At 39.8% G+C, this 18,313-nt stretch overlaps 1 protein-coding gene across 3 annotated transcripts in view; it reads right to left on the reverse strand.

Moving 5' to 3' along the window:
• Positions 1-18,313, reverse strand: part of CRACD (capping protein inhibiting regulator of actin dynamics) — a 258,245-nt gene that overhangs the window by 102,774 nt on the left and 137,158 nt on the right. For all 3 annotated transcript variants that reach the window (XM_032782743.2, XM_032782760.2, XM_032782752.2), the window contains 2 exons: positions 14,199-14,282; positions 2,514-2,585 (listed from right to left, as the gene is read on the reverse strand). In XM_032782743.2, coding sequence (XP_032638634.1) covers positions 2,514-2,585; positions 14,199-14,282 — 156 coding nt within the window. The remainder of the gene's footprint in view (positions 1-2,513; positions 2,586-14,198; positions 14,283-18,313) is intronic.

The following is an 18,313-nucleotide window of genomic DNA, read 5'->3' on the forward strand; positions in this document are numbered from 1 at the left end:
TAGGTTTTTAAACACAATTTCTAACAATCATGTTTGCCAATGCAATGATGACCATGACCCTAAAGTGTAGACAAGAACAAGTCATGGTCAGCACGCTATTTGCGTAAGAACTTGGTTAGCAAGTGGCAGTATCACATACAGCAGTTCAAAACTGTAGCCGATTGGTTCATTTTATCATCCATTTATCATTTATTTGGTGTTATGGTCAACTCACGTGCTATTTCATATATATTCTATGTGTGCTAAATAGATGCAAGATGGGAAGGTCTGGAGCGACCAGAGACTGGATCAAGGAAGGTCTAGGGCATGGTAACAGTCAGGTTCAAACACCAATGCCCACTCTGGACCAATGCAAGAGACACAAGCCTGAGGCATTCAAAAGATGCTTCATGCCAGTTACCTGGGTTATATTTCAGCAACAGAAGATTGCTATGTGGTAGTTCTATCTACCTTTCCACAAGAACTTCTACCCTTATACCACTCATAGGACTCAAGATGTATGGGTCAGATGAGGGATGCAAACCCAATTTATGTGTCTCTGTCTATTAAAGTAGGAGGCATCCTCAGGATATAAGTTTCCTACATCAGAAAAAGAGATGGTGACTCTCAGGACAATTAATCTACCCTTGAATGTGGCTTATGGCTGGCTGCCAGATATCTGGCAGTTTTTATAAGAGATGCGATCCAATGATCTATGCCAAATGTGTGATATAAGATAAGAAAATCATTATTTCAGTGGCAAGTTTGTAGCAAGTGTGTAATCACAAACCAAACCCTGGATTCAAACATTCCTAAGTCTGAGACAGTTTCGATCTGGAATTTGCAGGTTAGGCTTGAGCTGAGTTCTTGGGAATCCAAGTGGAAAGATGTCTCAGAGGAAATCTCAATAAGTCCCATAACAAGTAATAGCTAACACTGTAATGTAAAGTCACATAACAAAAGGAAGGCAGTTTCCTTCCCACAATGCTAATGGCAAAGTTGTCTTGACTACGGAACAAAAGGAAAATCTAAAAAAGACTGAAAATTTGACATGAGTAAATCCTTTCCTTTGTACTGAATGAACATATTGTACTCCCACACATATCCACAAAGGAAGAACTTCTTTATACTATAAATCTGTTCTGTTTTTTTCAGTGAATTGCTAATCAAATGAGCATATGATCTATTAATATATTACAACACAGAGCTGGCCAGTTATTTCAAATAATTCAAATGTCAAAAAATTTGTGTCTTCTTCCTAAGTGATTTTCCTCCTAATGTTGTATGTCTGTCTCTCCCTACTTCTGCTATCCTTTGAAGGTATAATTAGAGCTGGTTATATAACATGCTGAGTGCTCAAGATCTCAATGTACTCACTCATTTGTTCTTTATTTCCCTGCTGAAAGGTTTGACCTGACAGCTAGTTACAGTGGGATTTACTTCATTATTCCATATGGTAAAATGTGAGTTAAATAAATTTTTTTTTTCCCTTTGGTGGATTTTCAAGCGTTCAGGCTCAGGTGAAGCTTCATCTAATCTAATGAAAACAGAGTGCTGTTGTTTTACTTGCTTTAGAATCATTGTTCACATACATGAGGAAAGCCTGAAATGTTATGCAGTGTCCTTTATAATATAAAAACATTATCCGTTAGCTTTTACTGAAAATAAATCTTGTTCATTTAACCAGCAGTTTGGTCAGAAAAAAATATTAGGAAAAAAAGATAAACACATTTAACTCAGTATTAGTGAATCATATAATTCCCAATAATTGCAGAGACACACATCTAATACCATTGGTGCCTCTTCAGTTCACATAAATCAAGTTAATATTAAATTTGTCAAATAATCCCGTAAATCCCATGTAGAAGATAAAAACTACAGTTAGTATCATTCCATTTTTATCACTGAATATTAGTGCAATTAAGAGATGGTACCATTTGACAATACAGAAAAATCCAGCAGCAATGGAATTTCAGAGGAAAGCTTTAAAAAATAATCTTTGCTGATGCTGAAAAATAACCAGGATGATCCTAAATACCTCTCCACACACACTTTCACATTCCTCACCAAAGTTATCTTCTAGCCCCAAATACATGAATTCTGTACCTTCATAGGTCAAAAGAGCCAACTCAAAAGACAACAGAAAAATATAGATTATAGAGAGATATAGATTGCTGCTATAAAACAGAAATAATGAGGATTAAAATCTTCCCATCTAGCTCCCCTGATGTTATTTGCCTATGAAAATGCAAATAGAATAATGGAAGAACATTCCCTCTATTACTCTTGCATTTGCATCTGACTCCAGTTCATATACACACTTTTTTTATTAAAGACCCGATGAAAATGAAGTAAAGCAGCACATAAATTAGCAGCAGCTCAAAATTTACAAGCATGAAGCACAGCACACTATGCTCTTAAATCAGCCATTCATTGGAAATAATCACGACTAAACCACAAAAAATGTACAACGCACATTTGACTTACAGAACATTGTATGTGTCAGAATCCACAAAACCAGTTTGTGTACTTACAAGGTTTCTTAAACAAATTGATCATCCCTACAATTTCAGATGTAGTCAGAAAACCTCCAGACTTGATCTTCTCTGAGGAGGAAATAACAGAAAGCCATGAAATCACCAAGAAAACATGTTTTTATTTTTTAAGAAAGCTCTTAAGGGCATATCGTAAAGTGAAAGGAAACCTTGTGAATGCAGACCTATGAATCACGTGGTGCATGCACTCCTATATTTACCTTTTATTTAACACTCCCTCACTAAAGTCCTCATAAAGTAAACAGTCTTCTCAAAGGAAATGCAAATGGTAATTCTTAGCTGGTAAATCAGTGTGATTTAGTGAACCAAGAACGGGATTAGGAGCCAGGAACCCCTAAATTCTAACCCTTTACTTGCCACTCACTTGCTATGTGAAATGAGGTAAATTGCTCAACCTCTCTGCTCCCAGTTTCCCCATCTATAAAATTGAAAAATGACAACTTACCTTTTTTATAGAGGTAAACAAAGTAAACAGCTGGCATGGTACTTTGAAGATATAACAACTGCTATATAAAAGAGTCAGTCATTTTAAAAGGCAACAGATTAAAAAATTAAATTCTTTTACAATTAACATTTCCAACATCTACAGAAACTGTTATACATCAAGTAGTTAAGTACTAGTACTTTCTGAGAAAGGGTCACATGGTACAAAATGGAGATGAGAAGTGAGTTAGGGCTTGTCTACACTTAAAAAGCTACAACGACATAGCAGTGCCACTGCAGCAATGCTGCTGTAGCGCTTCAGTGTAGACACTACCTCCACCTCCTTAAGAGGTGATAGCTAGGTTGACAGAAGAATTCTTCTGTCGACCTAGCGCTGACTACACGGGGACTTAGACTGGTTTAACAGTGCTGCTCAGGGGTGTGAATTTTTCACACCTCTGACCGATTTAGATAAACCAACCTAATTTTCAAGTGTAGACCAGGCCTTAGTCAGACTGCACCATCTTCACAGAAGAAGTGAAAATAATGAGATTTCCTCTTTGGAAGTGAGAAGAGTTCAAATATCTAAAGAAAGCTTTACTAATCAGTTCTAGTCACACATTTTGGCCACCAACAAAAGCCCACTGAAATCAGTGGAAGTCGTTCCATTTACTTCCATAGGCTTTGTATTGGGCCCTTAATGTATTACTCCACTGACTACTTCTTTACAGAAGTTTCAAACATCTATGACTTCCAGTCTTTGAGAGTAAGACTTTAAAAAATAGTAGCCAAAAGTTAGGCTCCTACATCCATATTTAGCACCTAAATAAGTGGCTGGGTTTTCAAAGTGCAGAGCACACAACAGCTACTACTCTAGTAGCCTTGTGCTAGGTAATCCTGAATTACATTCTTTCTCCATCTCTTTTTATACTGTGATTCACAATGTGTCATCTTAGAAGTTTTGGACAAGATTCTTTTAAAAATTGGTGGCTAAAGTTAGCCTTTTAAATCCACTTATTTAAATTTTTAAACATAGATTTTCAAGCCTAGACTTAGGCACCCATTTTTGAAAATCTTGACCTCAAAAACTTTAGATCCTATCATTAATCTTTCTGCCCAGAACACATTTTGGTTAGTGGCAAAATTGTTCACAGCTCTGCACTTGGAATTTTTGCTGCCACATACATCCTGATGAGATTGGGTTTATAAGAAACCCAAATAGCTAATGGCCATCTTCTGGTTAGGGTGACAGAGATCCTGGCTCCTGTGAACCAGTGAAGGTGGTTCTTGAAAGAGATAAACAAATGTTTCTTAACAGGGTAGCACCTTAATTAACCCCATGGCACATTCAAAAACAAGCTCTCATTTCTTGGATCATGATTTCTCTCTCTGGCCAAGTTAACACAGTTCAAATAACCAAACTATTAGTGTTTCAGAACCCCAATCACTGCTCAGACACCTCAACACCACACAACATAAGGACAGTTATATCCCAAAATACAGATGGGCAGACAAATGAGATGGAGGTGAAAGGGGAGGAGGAGGAACAGGTAAAAGGAAAACTGGGAATAATATACCTAGTTGCTCCCCCCCACATTCTGCCTCCCAGGGCATTAAAAAAAGTTTTACAGTACATTTATCAATGGGGTAAATTTTATAATATGTTTCTTTTAAGACTCATTCTGTTAGTGAAACTGATAGATTCTTATGACATAAGAGGACTAGTCTTGTCTGTTTACTTTTATTTCTAATTTAAAAAGCGACTATCCCACTCCCCAAGTGTCTCTGATAAATTACACAAGCAGAACACAAATAATCTTAAACAGTAGCTTTTTCCTCATCAACAGAGCCTGAACCCTTACAGTACAAACTCCTTTGTCCATGCAGGCCCAACCCCTATCAAAAACCTCTCTCCATAGCACCCTGCACCACAAATAGATTTGCCTTGCAGCATGCCCTAACAGTCAGAAAACCAAGACTATTTCAGAACACAAGGAATTTACCGTGGACCCATCACAGAGAACACTACCACCAGCTCAAGCTCGAGTGCCTCCACTGACAACAACTGTGACAAAATTGCACAAGGAGAGAAGCAGCCGCTCAAGCCATAAGGTCTAAACTTTAAGGCCTTTAGGGATTTATATATAAAAACCAAAAAAACTGAATTCAGTCTGCAGACCAACAAGCAAGCAGTACAGGTCTTGGAGATGTCATGCACTAACACTTGGAAGCCCTCCTTAAACTGGTTCAGAATGTGGTGACCCATCAATTAAGTTTCTAGACAGACCCAACATATAGTAACTCCATCTAGAACCCATTGCAGTAATCCATTCTTGAGGTGACAAAGGGTCTTCATCCAAAAGAAAGAGTAAATATCCTGGCCCAGGTGCAGATGGTATAAAGCATTCCTGGATATTGGTACTATATGATCAGCTAACTGGCAGCTGAGGATCCAATATTACTCAGATTGGAAACAAGAATCAGTATATGTCAGTACACATCCTCAACTGAAAGAGGAGAAACCATCCTTACTGTATCTTTCAGTCTTATCCAGAATAAGATTCAACCAACCAGCCGTCAATACTCCAATATCTTGATTAATCTAGGTATTTAAACAATACTGACTGGGACAAGCATGCTAGAGACAAAGCTGAATGTCATCAGCATACTGAAAGCTTGCCAATAGTTCCTCATTAGCTCTTTTAGCTGGTATTCCTCGACCAGCACATGTAGAATTGGGGCATTTTATTAGGACAGACGTCAATTTACTACCTTGGACAAAAAACTGTGGAATCCAAAATCTCCTTTTATAGATAAACGACTTAATTGATAGTGGATTATAAAGAAAGCAGAGGCTATAAAAGCTGATGTGGTCAAAATTTGGAGCAGTTGAAAATAATGGCAGTTTTTCCATTGACATAATGGGCCAAATATTAAAAGGGTCTGGATTAACCTCCTCCTCCCTGGCCGCCAATACAAGCAATTCCAATTGACTTCAAAAGCTGTGGCAAAATCAGGGCCAAGACAAAACATTTCAGGGAAAATGTGACTGGATTCAGTGCACCACAAGTACTTCCACTAACCTAAATAAGCATAATGTTTTTGTCCTGTTTTAAATGAAATTTATAAGTATACAAGACATCTTTTAAAGTATTGAATGACGAGCTGCAAAAGCTGAACAGTCTTTTATATAAAAATGAAGGCAGAATGTTTGAAAAGTTTCCATTGTTCAAATATTGGTAGTTGGTTGAAATCTACGGTAATTTACTTTGAGCTGACTCAGACATCAAAAAGGTTGCAGATCTTAAGAGTTCTTAACTAGAGACAAATTTGGATAATGATTAATTAAAAAACTGAATTCTAAGTAGCTTTAGTTTTTGAAAACAGTCTCAATTTGGAACGGGGTGGTGGTGTAGTTTTACAAAGAACAATAAAAACAAGCAGAGAAAAAAGAGGAAGAAATTTAAACCTAACAGAGAGTTAGTCCTGTTTTCTGAGTTTTAACAGCTGGTCGGAGAGCAAGTGGGCATGGGCAGCATGTGAACTGCCCATTTGGGGAGGCTAGCTCTAGCTCCCCCACCTGCCCCTGCCCCTTCTGCCTGAGGCCCCGCCCCCCTCCAGGGCCTACCATCCACCCTCCCTCCCCCTACAGGACGCGCAGTTCACCAGCTCGCCCCGTGCCAATGCCCGGCCTCTAACTAGTCCATACCGCGCCCCATGACCTTACCCTTCAGCGAGAGCACCAGGTGGTCACAGTCCGGCGCCACAGCCTCCTTGGAACGCCTGTGGGTCCCAGCCACCCACTGCGCCACAGGCCAGTCCCCCGCCCAGCCCCTTAGGGAAAGAGAAGCAGCCTGCTTGGCTTGGGCCATGGGGAAGCAGGAGGGGTTTCGGGGGGATGAGTGTGGGCGGCCTGACTGGGCTTCGTTGGAGGAGCTCACCTCCCGCTGGCTGCGCGGTACTGCTGCCATGTAAGTGGGAACTGACTGATATCAAAACCTGCCTATCAAATTGTACATAAAACAGACTATTTTTGGTAAGAATTCATTCTGAGGAATTTGTGTGTGGTGGTGTGTGTGTGTGTGTGTGTGTGGGTGTGTGTGTGATAGTGTGTGTGTGGTGTGGTGTGTGGAGGAAGGAGAGGGAGAGAGAGAGAGTATGGATAGTGCATTCATATTATATCTTATACACACAAATATCTATATCTTGAACAGCTGCCAAAGCTCTACTGGCTAAGCCACATTGATGTTACCTGAAATATTCAGAGCTACAGAAAATGTATTACTGAGCTCTCCTGAAACAGTCCCTGAACATGGTCTGGAAGGATACTGGATGTGGAGCACCCCAGCCCATGCCAACCACTAGATCCATGTGCAGAGGAAATGCACCACACAGACTTTTCCCTTCCCGTGCAATTACATGGTTAGGTTTAACCACTCTCACAATACTGTTTCCCTGTCTTCAAAAGGTAGTTTATGGGTCTGTGGTCAATGCTGAAGGAAGCAGATAAAGACTGTGCAGTTTAGGGTCAGGACTAGGGAGGCTAAAATGGGAAGGAGACCCCCACCTTCCCAGCCCTGCAGAGATTTCCTGGAAAAATTAATCTGGCCAGAGCTCTATGCGTCCTCCCCAGCCACAGCTTGTGCATGTCCCCATCTCACACCCAGTGGGCAGCCATGAGTAGACTGTTGCCAATGGAAGATGCTGCCAGGACTGGACAAGGGACACTGCTAGAGGTCAATATAGATGTGGAGACTCCTGCAGAACCATGGGAGCCCTGGGGATCTTCAAGGTTTCAGGGCAAAAATGTATTCAGGATGGGCTTTTGATGGGACTGCTCATGGTAATACGGTACAGCATGTGTACTGGAGCCTTAGTTGGGAAACCCTGAGATAAGTTTCTAAAAATCAGGAATGCAGATAATAGCACTACATTCAGACCTGGTTCCAGAGGAAGCAGCAGTGAGAAATCCCCTAACGTAACAGTAAATTCACCCTTAAGAAGCTCCATTAGCTGTATTAATAATATTGATAACATCCTGAAATTTGTGCTCTCGACAGCATGGCTCACCTCACATTTTCATTTTGTCTTATTTTGGATACAAGGTAAGGTGAGGTGAAGTCACTGGGACCATTAAGAGTGAGATATAATTCTAGCTAATTCTAGACATAGATCTTTAATTTTTGCTTCATCATAATAAAACAGACCACATGGGGGGGGGGTTCTGTTCAATATGCATTACCTTAGGTGTAAGGCACTGAACTCTGCTAATGCAATTTGATTTGACATGATCATTAAACCTTGAACTCAGGAAACATGATTGGTCAGCAAACTTGCCTATTACTTAAAAAAAAAAAAAAAAAAAAGGCAAACAGCTCACCAACTCAGATAGATGCCACAACCTATATACAGTCAATAGAAAATATTTAAGTCATTAAAACAAACCAAATCAAAAACAGAGGTGCTGTAGACCAGACTAAATTACTTCATTAGAAGCCAGGAAGTGCCAGGTCAGGTACTACTGATGCAAAAGACAGGACATGTTGTTTAAACAGGGTGTGGCATATGGGAATGGCAATGAGGCAACACAAAAGGATTTACACTTCCTCAAATGGCATAATTCTGTCTCTCCTCTCCCTTATAATTTAATATTTACCAGTTGAGATGGGCACACATGGCAAACTAATCAGGTAAATGTAAGAAAATGGGTGATCCAAGGGATTGTATAAGGGATTAGCAATGGGATATAAAGACATCAACTTCTAGGCCACTGGTTTGAATCCCGCTCTTATTGGTAGTGACCAGGAGTTACACCATCCTATGCCTGTTCAGTCACCTATGTGAAAGGAATTTGGTGGTCTTGGTCCAGTTCCTAGTGCGTAGGTATCGACATCACAAGAAACAGTCATACGTGGAATTAAATGGCATCCTCCTTGGCACATCAGAAGCTCAGAACTGAATGGGCATAGAGAATAAACTGCGCTTTCTCTCATCCCCAGATTTGTTCCTCCCAAGGATTAGGGTTGTGGGTAAGGCAAAGTGGAAAAAGTTACACTGCTGCTATACCTGTTCTCAGGGTAAACAGAAGGCTTCATTTGCCAGGGCTGTCAATCCAACACCTTTCAAACAAATTAAATTCACACAGACCAAAAGACACACACACAAAATGATCTTTGAAGGTGTGCCCCTAAGCTTGCCAGTGAAGAGAACAGTCTCTTCTTGTAATGATCATTCTTGTAATTCACCACCAATCTACTTTTTATTATGGGCATTTTACGCAAATAAGACCTGGGCACCTATCCTTTCTTATTTCATTAAACCATAGACATCCTAGTCCATTATTGCTCATCTCAGATCTGATCAGCTAAATTTCCACCAGATAAGTTCCATTCACCAACTTATATTGCCATGACTTTAACACTTTTTTCAGTTCTAAATTTTTTAAATCAAAGTAATAGCAATCTAACCATTGCCAGCATTGAAAGTGCAAAGCTGAGACAGCCCTGCGGAAAGAAAAAGGAACTGAGTAGAATGAGACCACATCACACCTCGGTATACCATGAAGTTATTCTCTTCACTTGAACAATTTCATATTCTCATACACTGCAATAATAATCACAGCACAAAATACCACACTGTTCACAGGTTTAAAGAGACAGAACCATTTCTAATTCTTTGGTGAATAAAAATACCACAGTTAACTGGCCCCTTTTAGCCTTCCACTGGTTCTGTTGTCAAACAGAATTTAAGAGAAACTACAGCAAGGATGACCTTGCATATTTCCCCAAGTACAAAGACCAGACATCCCTATTTTAGTTCACAGCCCCTGGGTCATGGAAAGTTCCATGGTTTTATTCTGGTTTGAATATAGGTTTTATCCTGGTTCTTTTGGGACAGCGGATAACTTGTTTCTTGGCATTTATTGTGTTGCAGTGCTGAAAGCACAAAGTGCTTTCTATCACGAGGCAGATTTGCTCTTCCAATCCTCTGGCCTTCCATATATCTGTGGCCTCTTCTCTATTAAGCAAGGTGCAGAAACAAGATTACTTCACAACTGAATGACTAAGACTTGCAAAAGAAGGCTGCAATTCAGTGCCACAGCCTTATGGCAATGGTTCTAATTGGGAGGATCATTCAGATGCTGGAGGAGGAGAAAAGTGCTGGAAGTTAAGAACAAAAAAGGTAAAATGTTAAGTAAATTTAAGGAGAACTGATGAAGGATGCAGAGCTGACTGAGGGCAGAACAGAAAGGGAAGGAAAGAGAACACAAGGAAGCGAGTAGAGAAGATTGAGGGGCCTGACACAGAGTTTCAAAGGTGCAAGTTTGCATGGGACTAGTAATGTCTATGGAAACCAAACGTACGAAAAATACTACCCTTCACAAGCTACAAAAGAGAGTTATCTGCAGCTTGTATACAGCATTAGTGCTGTTATATGGATTAGATCAGGGGTTCTCAAACTGGGGGGTCGGGACACCTCAGGGGGCCGAGAGGTTATTATATGGGGGGTTGCAAGCTGTCAACGTCCGCCCCAAACCCCGCTTTGCCTCCAGCATTTATAATGGTGTTATATAAATAAAAAGAGTTTTTACTTTGTAAGGTGGGGAGGGGGTCGCACTCAGAAGCTTGCTATGTGAAAGGGGTCACCAGTATAAAAGTTTGAGAGCCACTGGATCTATCTGCAGGTTTAGAAAATGTTTTATGTTTTTCATTTATAAATCTGGTTTCTCTTTCATTTGTGCAAGTTTCACCTTCTGTCCTTTACCACATTGTTGGTTACCAACTTTGTACAGGCATTATGAAGGCAACATGATTTTTCCAAAATACCAACCTGAAGCTGAAACAGAGTTAGGAAAAGCAGCCAGGATTTGCCCAGTATTCACAGGCAAATGTTCTGAAAGGAAACTTAAGCTATGCCTACACTTCAAGCTGGAGGCATAATTTCCAGCTCCAGCAGGCACACTAGTTTTGATCAAGCTGGCACACTAAATATAGAAGTGAAGCTGCCATGGCATGAGTGTCGGGATGAGGTAGACTCCCCAAGAACAATCCTGTCTGCAATCTCAGGTACTTATTTGGGCAAATATTCCATCCTGATACTCATGCTGCTATCACTACACTTCTATTTTTAGCATGCAAACTCTGTCAAAGTTAGCACTCTTATCTACTCGCAGAAAGTGCCAACTCCATGGGTGCTCTGGGGCTGGAGCACCCACAGAGAAAAATTAGCAGGTGCTCTGCACCCAATGGCCATCAAGCATCCCCCTGCTTGCCTCCTTCTCCCCTCAGAGCTCACCGCATCCCTGCTCCTCCTCCTCCCTCCCAGCACTTCCTGCCTGCTGCCTAACAGCTGTTTGGCAGTGCTTAGGACTTTGGGAGATGGAGGAGTGGGGATGCGGCACGCTCAGGAGAAGAGACAGAGAAGAAGCGGGGGGCAAGGACTTGGGGGAACGGGGTGGAATGGGGGTGGGGCAGGGGTAGGAAAAGGTGGGGATTTTGGGGAAGGGCTGGAATGTAGGTGGGCAGGGGCAGGAAAATGCGAGGCAGGGGCAAAGGGGAGGTCGAGCACCCGCCGGGCAGAGGGGAATTCGGTGCCTATGTCTACTCAAGTTGGAAATTACATCTCCAGCTCAAAGCACAGATGTATCCTTACAGGGGTAAAAGGGAGTGTACTAGCAACACAAACACACAAGTTTGAACAACGTGTGCACCCAGAAAGGCACAGCTCATGACAGTCAGAAATGAAATTAATCTTTATGATTAGTAGAGATAGGCCTGAGCACTGCCATACCCAAACTGTTTAACTCTATGTTTTGCTGAATCAAATTATAAACTTTTCCAAATGTGGATGTTGGAAATTTGGATCAGATTTCAAACATTCCCAAAGTCCATAGTGATCCAGCTTGGCTCATCACAGAGAGTGGTTCAAGTTGCAAACTCTGATCCAATTCTAGATGAGCATTTGACATATAGGTTCAAGCCCATCTCTCGTAATGGGGGATCATTTTTCTGCAACCAAGCATTTGATGCACATCTGTTATGCTAAACATTCTTTCTAACAGTTAAGAATTTGGTAACTACATTGTCTAGTTAATAATACAAGATAGAAAACCGTGTAAAATTTAGTGTAAATAATATTTAGCAAGCATGTGTTACATTTGTTGTTAAACTAGAGAAAGGGCAAAAATGTATTAAGAGGCTTGATGAAGTGCCTTGTGAGGAAACATAGCTGCACATGTACTATGGTAACGGCCATATAACTAACTATATTAGACAGACAGACGAAGAATGAAAATATGTGTAGCTTGGCCAAATGGTAATTAAGAAGGGATACAAGTATAGTATTTGAAATATGCAAACACAAAGATTGAAGAGGAATAGTTTACAGCTGCTCAGGAGCACATAACTAAGTATAGTGGAAAGAAATTATGCCAAGAAAAAGTTTAGATGTAGTAATATGGGGAAGAGTTTCCCAACAAATGTATTAGACAGTAGAATAGATTTCTATGCGAAGAAGGGAAAGGTCATCTTGACAAAGCTGTCAGGATGTGTCCCTGGGAGCCCCCCACAATGCCAACTGGCAGAGGGCCCAGCATACTGTAACTCGACCAAGCCTGACACACTCATTACCCCCAACATACTGTTGCCATAATATGTATCTAAAAGGTTTCATGTAAGGTATCATATGTAAACTGGTGACACAATGGCCCTGAAAAAAAAAATCAGTGTGTGAGATATGTATGGCTAGTGTACAAAGAGTTTTATATGCCTGCAGGACATATGTTCTTAAAATGTATTTGGGAAGCAGTGCATAAACCCAGCCTGCCCTAGACAAAAGGAATGTGTATTTACCTGTCTGACCAGCTTGATTATTGGCAGAGGGCAATGAAAGCACATTTACATATATGATAAACAAACAATCAAGTGGCAGTTTATTGAGCACATCGGGGGACAGAGTCTGCACCCCAAGAATCTTTCCTGGCTCTTGAGGCAGAGACAATGGACTTTGGATAATATAAGGGGAACAAAAAGGCATTTTAGGGATCCATCTCTTAGGGCACCATGGGAACAGCATTTTGTGAATGTTGGGTCCCCTGGCCTAGTGGGCTGGAGATGCTGGTAACTTGATGTGAGTAAGAAAACTGCTTAGGCAAAGACTGTATCTTGCTAAGATTAAGCTTTGGTCAATAGAAAGTATGTTTTATTTTGTTTTGTTTGTAACCAGACCCATCTCTTTTTCTCTTGATCAGTATCACTTAAATCTCTGTTCTTTATTAATAAACTTTTTCTTTTGTTGCAAAGCATCTCAAGTGCTGTGTATTAGAGTGAAGAGTGACTCTTCAGCTAGCCTAACTGGCTGATATGTGCTCCATCCTTTTGGAGGCAGCAAACTCAATTTCTGTGAGTGTACAGTGAGAGGGACTGGACAACACCGGGGGACATCTATGAGGAACTGGGGTTCACTGATTGTTATGAGCAAGCCAAGATTTAGACTGGCAGAGTCTTGAAGGGTTTGCTGGCAAGGCAGATCAGGATGACTTAGCAGCAGCAGAGCTCTCACTGTTGCTAACAGAGGGGTAACACAGTGGCTGACAGCTCTGAGTGCCATGAACAGTGTCTTACATAGAAATATACTAAATGGAACAAACCCACAAACCCACATTGAAATAAGGGAAACAAGATTATCTAAATAAAGTATTGCCTCTCCTTCTCTAATTTCTAGAATTCTTTGATTCATGTGAGGTTAAATCTGAGCTGAATATTATATAAGCTCAACATAGAAGCTCGTGAAATAATAAGAGATCCCTGTCTTATAAAGTTGCAGTTAAGAAATATTGGGCCAGATGCTTGCTGTCATTATCTAGTCTTTACACAGAGAAAAGTCCTCTGAATTTTGCCTGAGAAAGGGCTATATGATTTGGCCCATTAAAATAAGAAAACTGTTTTGAAAAAAACAGTGGTTTACAATCACTAAGAACTTGCTAGCCCAAACTATGATGTATCACTTTTATTTAAAATGGAACATGTCAAAAGACCAGTCTGTGATAAATAAAACCTGGAAGGCTGGGCACAACTACAATCTTTTAATCACAGCAAGAGCACAGATTATATAGGCCGCTTTACATTTCTTTTGCCCAGTTCACGAGGAAGAAAGAAGCTTCATAAGTAAACAAAATGAAAAAGAAAATGGATTCTGCCTCTTTAAGTTGCAATCAAAAGCACCAATTTATTTTTACAGTACCTGAAGCATCAGTACCCAGTACCTCAGCCTGAACATTCTGTTTAGTGTCTCTTTCATCTGTAGCCATGGCTTTGTCAAATGTTACTGAAACAAAAAGTACAACACAGCAGATTTACATAACCAATAAATTTAGGAAGACAGAAATGCATAGCTCAGCTCCACTCATTTTTTCTCTGTCCTCTTTACAATGAAATTTCTTATGTTTTAACATTATTTAGATGCATTTGCTAAAATATGCAATAAAATGCATTATCCAGTTTGACTATTAAATCTTCAATACAATATAAGCATTATAATTGCATTTAATAAGATATGACCAACTGAAGCTCCAGTAAAATATATCTCCATCAAATTACAGAGCCCTGTAATGAGAAGACTGTATGGGATTGAATATGTTTGTATTTAATTTCAGTGTCTAGTTTATTAACCAAACAACTACAGAGTGAATACATCTCTTTGGAAGTTCAGTTGTTCCCTGAGCTTTCACCTATAGAAGAGTGCATGTTTTTCAGATTTTAAGTTCCACCAGGTGATAAAGAACTAATATTAAAGGCTCACTAAAGGAAGAGACACTATGTTCCCTACATGAAGAATGCTATTCATACCAGTAGACTATACCTTCCTGAACCAGCAGGATATTCATTAAATAATTATGGGGGTTATCCTTCTGTAAACATAGGTTCAGATTCATAACACTTTAAAAGGTCTTGAAAAGCTATTGTAGGGAGAACTGCCTGTAGGCTGTGTACCTGCTATCAAACTAAATCTCAGTCTCCTAGAAATACTTTTTCCTCTCTTTTTTCAGGGTGGAGGTAAGGGGAGAGAAGGATGATATGGTGGGGGGGCGTTGCTTGACACAATGATACATATATACAGTACAGGCACAGATATATACAGTACAGGCAATACTATAAGATATTATTTCTACTGGATACTACATTAACACAAAGTACACCTTTTCAAGACCTGATGACGGGAAACAAAATTAACTGGTTGTCACTGTGAAGGGAAAATTCAGCTCTTGTTACTAGCCAGGATATAGATTTAGAGACATCTCTGCCTATTATAGGCACATTGTTGTATGCAGTGGATTGTTGTAACCATGTTGGTCGCAGGATATTAGAGACACAAGGTGGGTGAGGCAATATCTTTTATTGGACCAACTTCTGTTGGTGAGAGAGAAAAACCTTCACTCTCACACAGAGCATTTATGCTGACCTGAAGAAGAGCTCTGTGTAAGCTTGAAAGCTTGTCTCTGTCACCAACAGAAGTTGGTCCAATAAAAGGTACAGTATTACCTCACCCACCTGGTCTTTCTATTGTAAATACAGTAAATCACAGAACTTCAAGGTAACTATAAACAGCAGTAAATATTAGGTAGAGGTATACAAGGTATTATGGGCCAAATTTTCAAATATAGTATACGTGCTTTAAGTTGCACCTACAAAATAGGCACATGCAAAATGAATTGTGAGTGAACCATTTGCATGTAACTATAATTTTTGCACATGTATGTGTTCCATGCACTTTTATTTGCTGCAAGTGTGTGCATATAGTCTGCAGGTGCAGTGTCTGAAATATATGTTTGAAAATGTGGCAATATTTCTGAGGTGCATTTTGGAAGCAATGTCCTAGAGTTTAACTGTCTCAGTCTTTATTTAAAAAATGTTGCAGTATTGTACAATTATGGCCCTCAGCACTGTAATAACACTACAGGAAGAAATACTGTTTTACATCAACACTGTAGAATACTGCAGCATAATTTTATAAAAGTTTCTAATTACTATTATTTATATAGCAACATATAGCATCCATAGGTTAGCACTGTACAGTAAGTGATCTGCTCAGCAATTAACAGATTCTTGCCTCTAAGAACTTTTGCCTAATGGTAAAAGCAATACAGTACAATGAAGAGCTGAACACAGAGCAGAATACGGTCATTCAAGGAAAAAAAAAAAGACTTCACAGAATGTATGGTTTTAGAAGGTTTGTGAAACAGAGACAGAGAAGGCATTTTGCATACGGTTACCAAGTATATTCATGAGAGTTGTATAATACCCTCTGTGCTGCTTTGAAATGTACCCCCCAGTGTCCTGTGACTACTTGCAGAAATAAACAGAAATGCATTACCAATATAGACACAAGATGAAAAGCTGCAGAGGGGGAGGTCACAGAGAGTGGAACTCATGATGCAACACTAATCTAAATATTGGTTCTTTTTCTTCTAGAATTCCCAGAAAAGTTGCATCTGTTGACATCTTGCCAGTCACTTAGTACCTGATTCAGGAACACACTTACCTATGTACTTAAAGTTCAGCATGTGATTCTGTGCTTTCCTGAACTGGGGCCTCTAAGAACATTTAGCCAATTAACGCACTGCCACTACAACATTCACAGCAGGACTTGGTGTGTGCAAACAAACACACCTCCTTAGCAAAGGCAAACCAGGACTCATGGTGTAGGGCAGAGATGGCATGAACCAAAACTCTGAACCCAAAATTCCTAAGTACAGTTAAGATCTAAATCTGAACTTTACACCTCAGACCCATCTTTAGTCTATAGACAGCAACACAACCAGTTGGGCTAAAAAGAGGAGTCTCTCACTGCCCCTATCCTTGGAGTATGTAGATGTATAATCTCCTCTTATCTTGGGATTCCTCTTGCCTACTGTATTTCATGCTGGTTATACATCAGAATTCAACACTGAGGCTAAATCAAAAGGTCATATGTCATAACTAGAGATGAACCAAACTGGAGCAATAGCATCAGAAGATCCCTGAACACTGGAATTCAGATCCAGTCTGAACATTGTGACTACAGCCTCTGTCTATAACATACCATGTGAATAACCTCATATTGAGGAAAACTAAGATCCAGAGCCAGACTTAGCAACTTGGGCCCAGCACAAGAGATAATGTGCCAAACTTATCCCTAGTGTAACTCCAATGAAACAACAATATAGTTACACCAGGAATAAAGTGGGCACAAAAGCCAGTGAAGTAAAGGATTAAGAGAGGACACCAGATACTGTGCCAAGGGGCTTCCCGCTCACTGCTTCTAGTCAGCATGAGCACTGTGCTTGGGACTATGGCATTAAAGTAGGAACAAAATGTTTAGTTCTAATTATTAACAAGGTAGAATGTAAAAGAAATGAAGGCCTGATAGAACCAAAAAATACTATCAAAAGCGATGTTAAAAAAAAAAATCAGATACAACAGTTCTTCTTATTAAAATGGCAGAAAACGTGTGTTCCAAAATTGGCTTCTGTCTGATTAGCAGCTGTTACATTAAAATTTCTAAAATTCCCACAGTAAATTAATTATAGAGAAGAGAGTTCTTTCCTTAACTACCACTTTCATTCCCCCCCCCTCAGGTTTTGGATGCCTGGGTGGAATTTTTCAGATAAACCTTTTTTTCACTGAAAAAATGCAGATTCAGTTTGACTGAAACATTTTGTGAATTTATGTCAAATTCAGCAAATTGTTTCATCTGGAAAAAAAATTTAAAAAGTCAAAATGTTTCATTATGACATTTTCTAATAAAGCATTTCAACATTTCAATTCAAAAGGACTTTTCATTTTGAATTTTACTTCAATTATATTTAAAAAAATTAAGATAAAAACTCTGAAAAACAAAATAAAACCCCAAACTTTTGTTCAATCAAAATGATTTTTCCCCAATTTTTCAGGTTAGCCACCAAACCAAAAGATCATTTATTCATACAACTCTATTCCTGACACAATTTTAACTGCCACTAAATGTAGTATTTGTGCTAAATTCCTAGCATTTTTTAACATATCTTGTGTACCTCAGTGGATAGCTCCCTAAAGCCACGGAGAAGAGGAGCTACACTGTCTAGGAATCAGAGGGAGAAACTGCCTGCTGAAGTTGCTCCTGTCTTAGCACTCTTGAAGATATGATTGCAGAGCCATTGGCCATTATCTCTGAAAACTCATGGCCATCGGGGGAGGTCCCGGATGACTAGAAAAAAAGGCTAATGTAGTGCCCATCTTTAAAAAAAGGGAATAAGGAGGATCCGGGAAACTACAGGCCAGTCAGCCTCATCTCAGTCCCTGGAAAAATCATGGAGCAGGTCCTCAAGGAATCAATTCTGA

This window comes from Chelonoidis abingdonii, chromosome 5 (assembly GCF_003597395.2).
Source record: "Chelonoidis abingdonii isolate Lonesome George chromosome 5, CheloAbing_2.0, whole genome shotgun sequence".
Taxonomy (NCBI): Eukaryota; Metazoa; Chordata; order Testudines; family Testudinidae; genus Chelonoidis; species Chelonoidis abingdonii.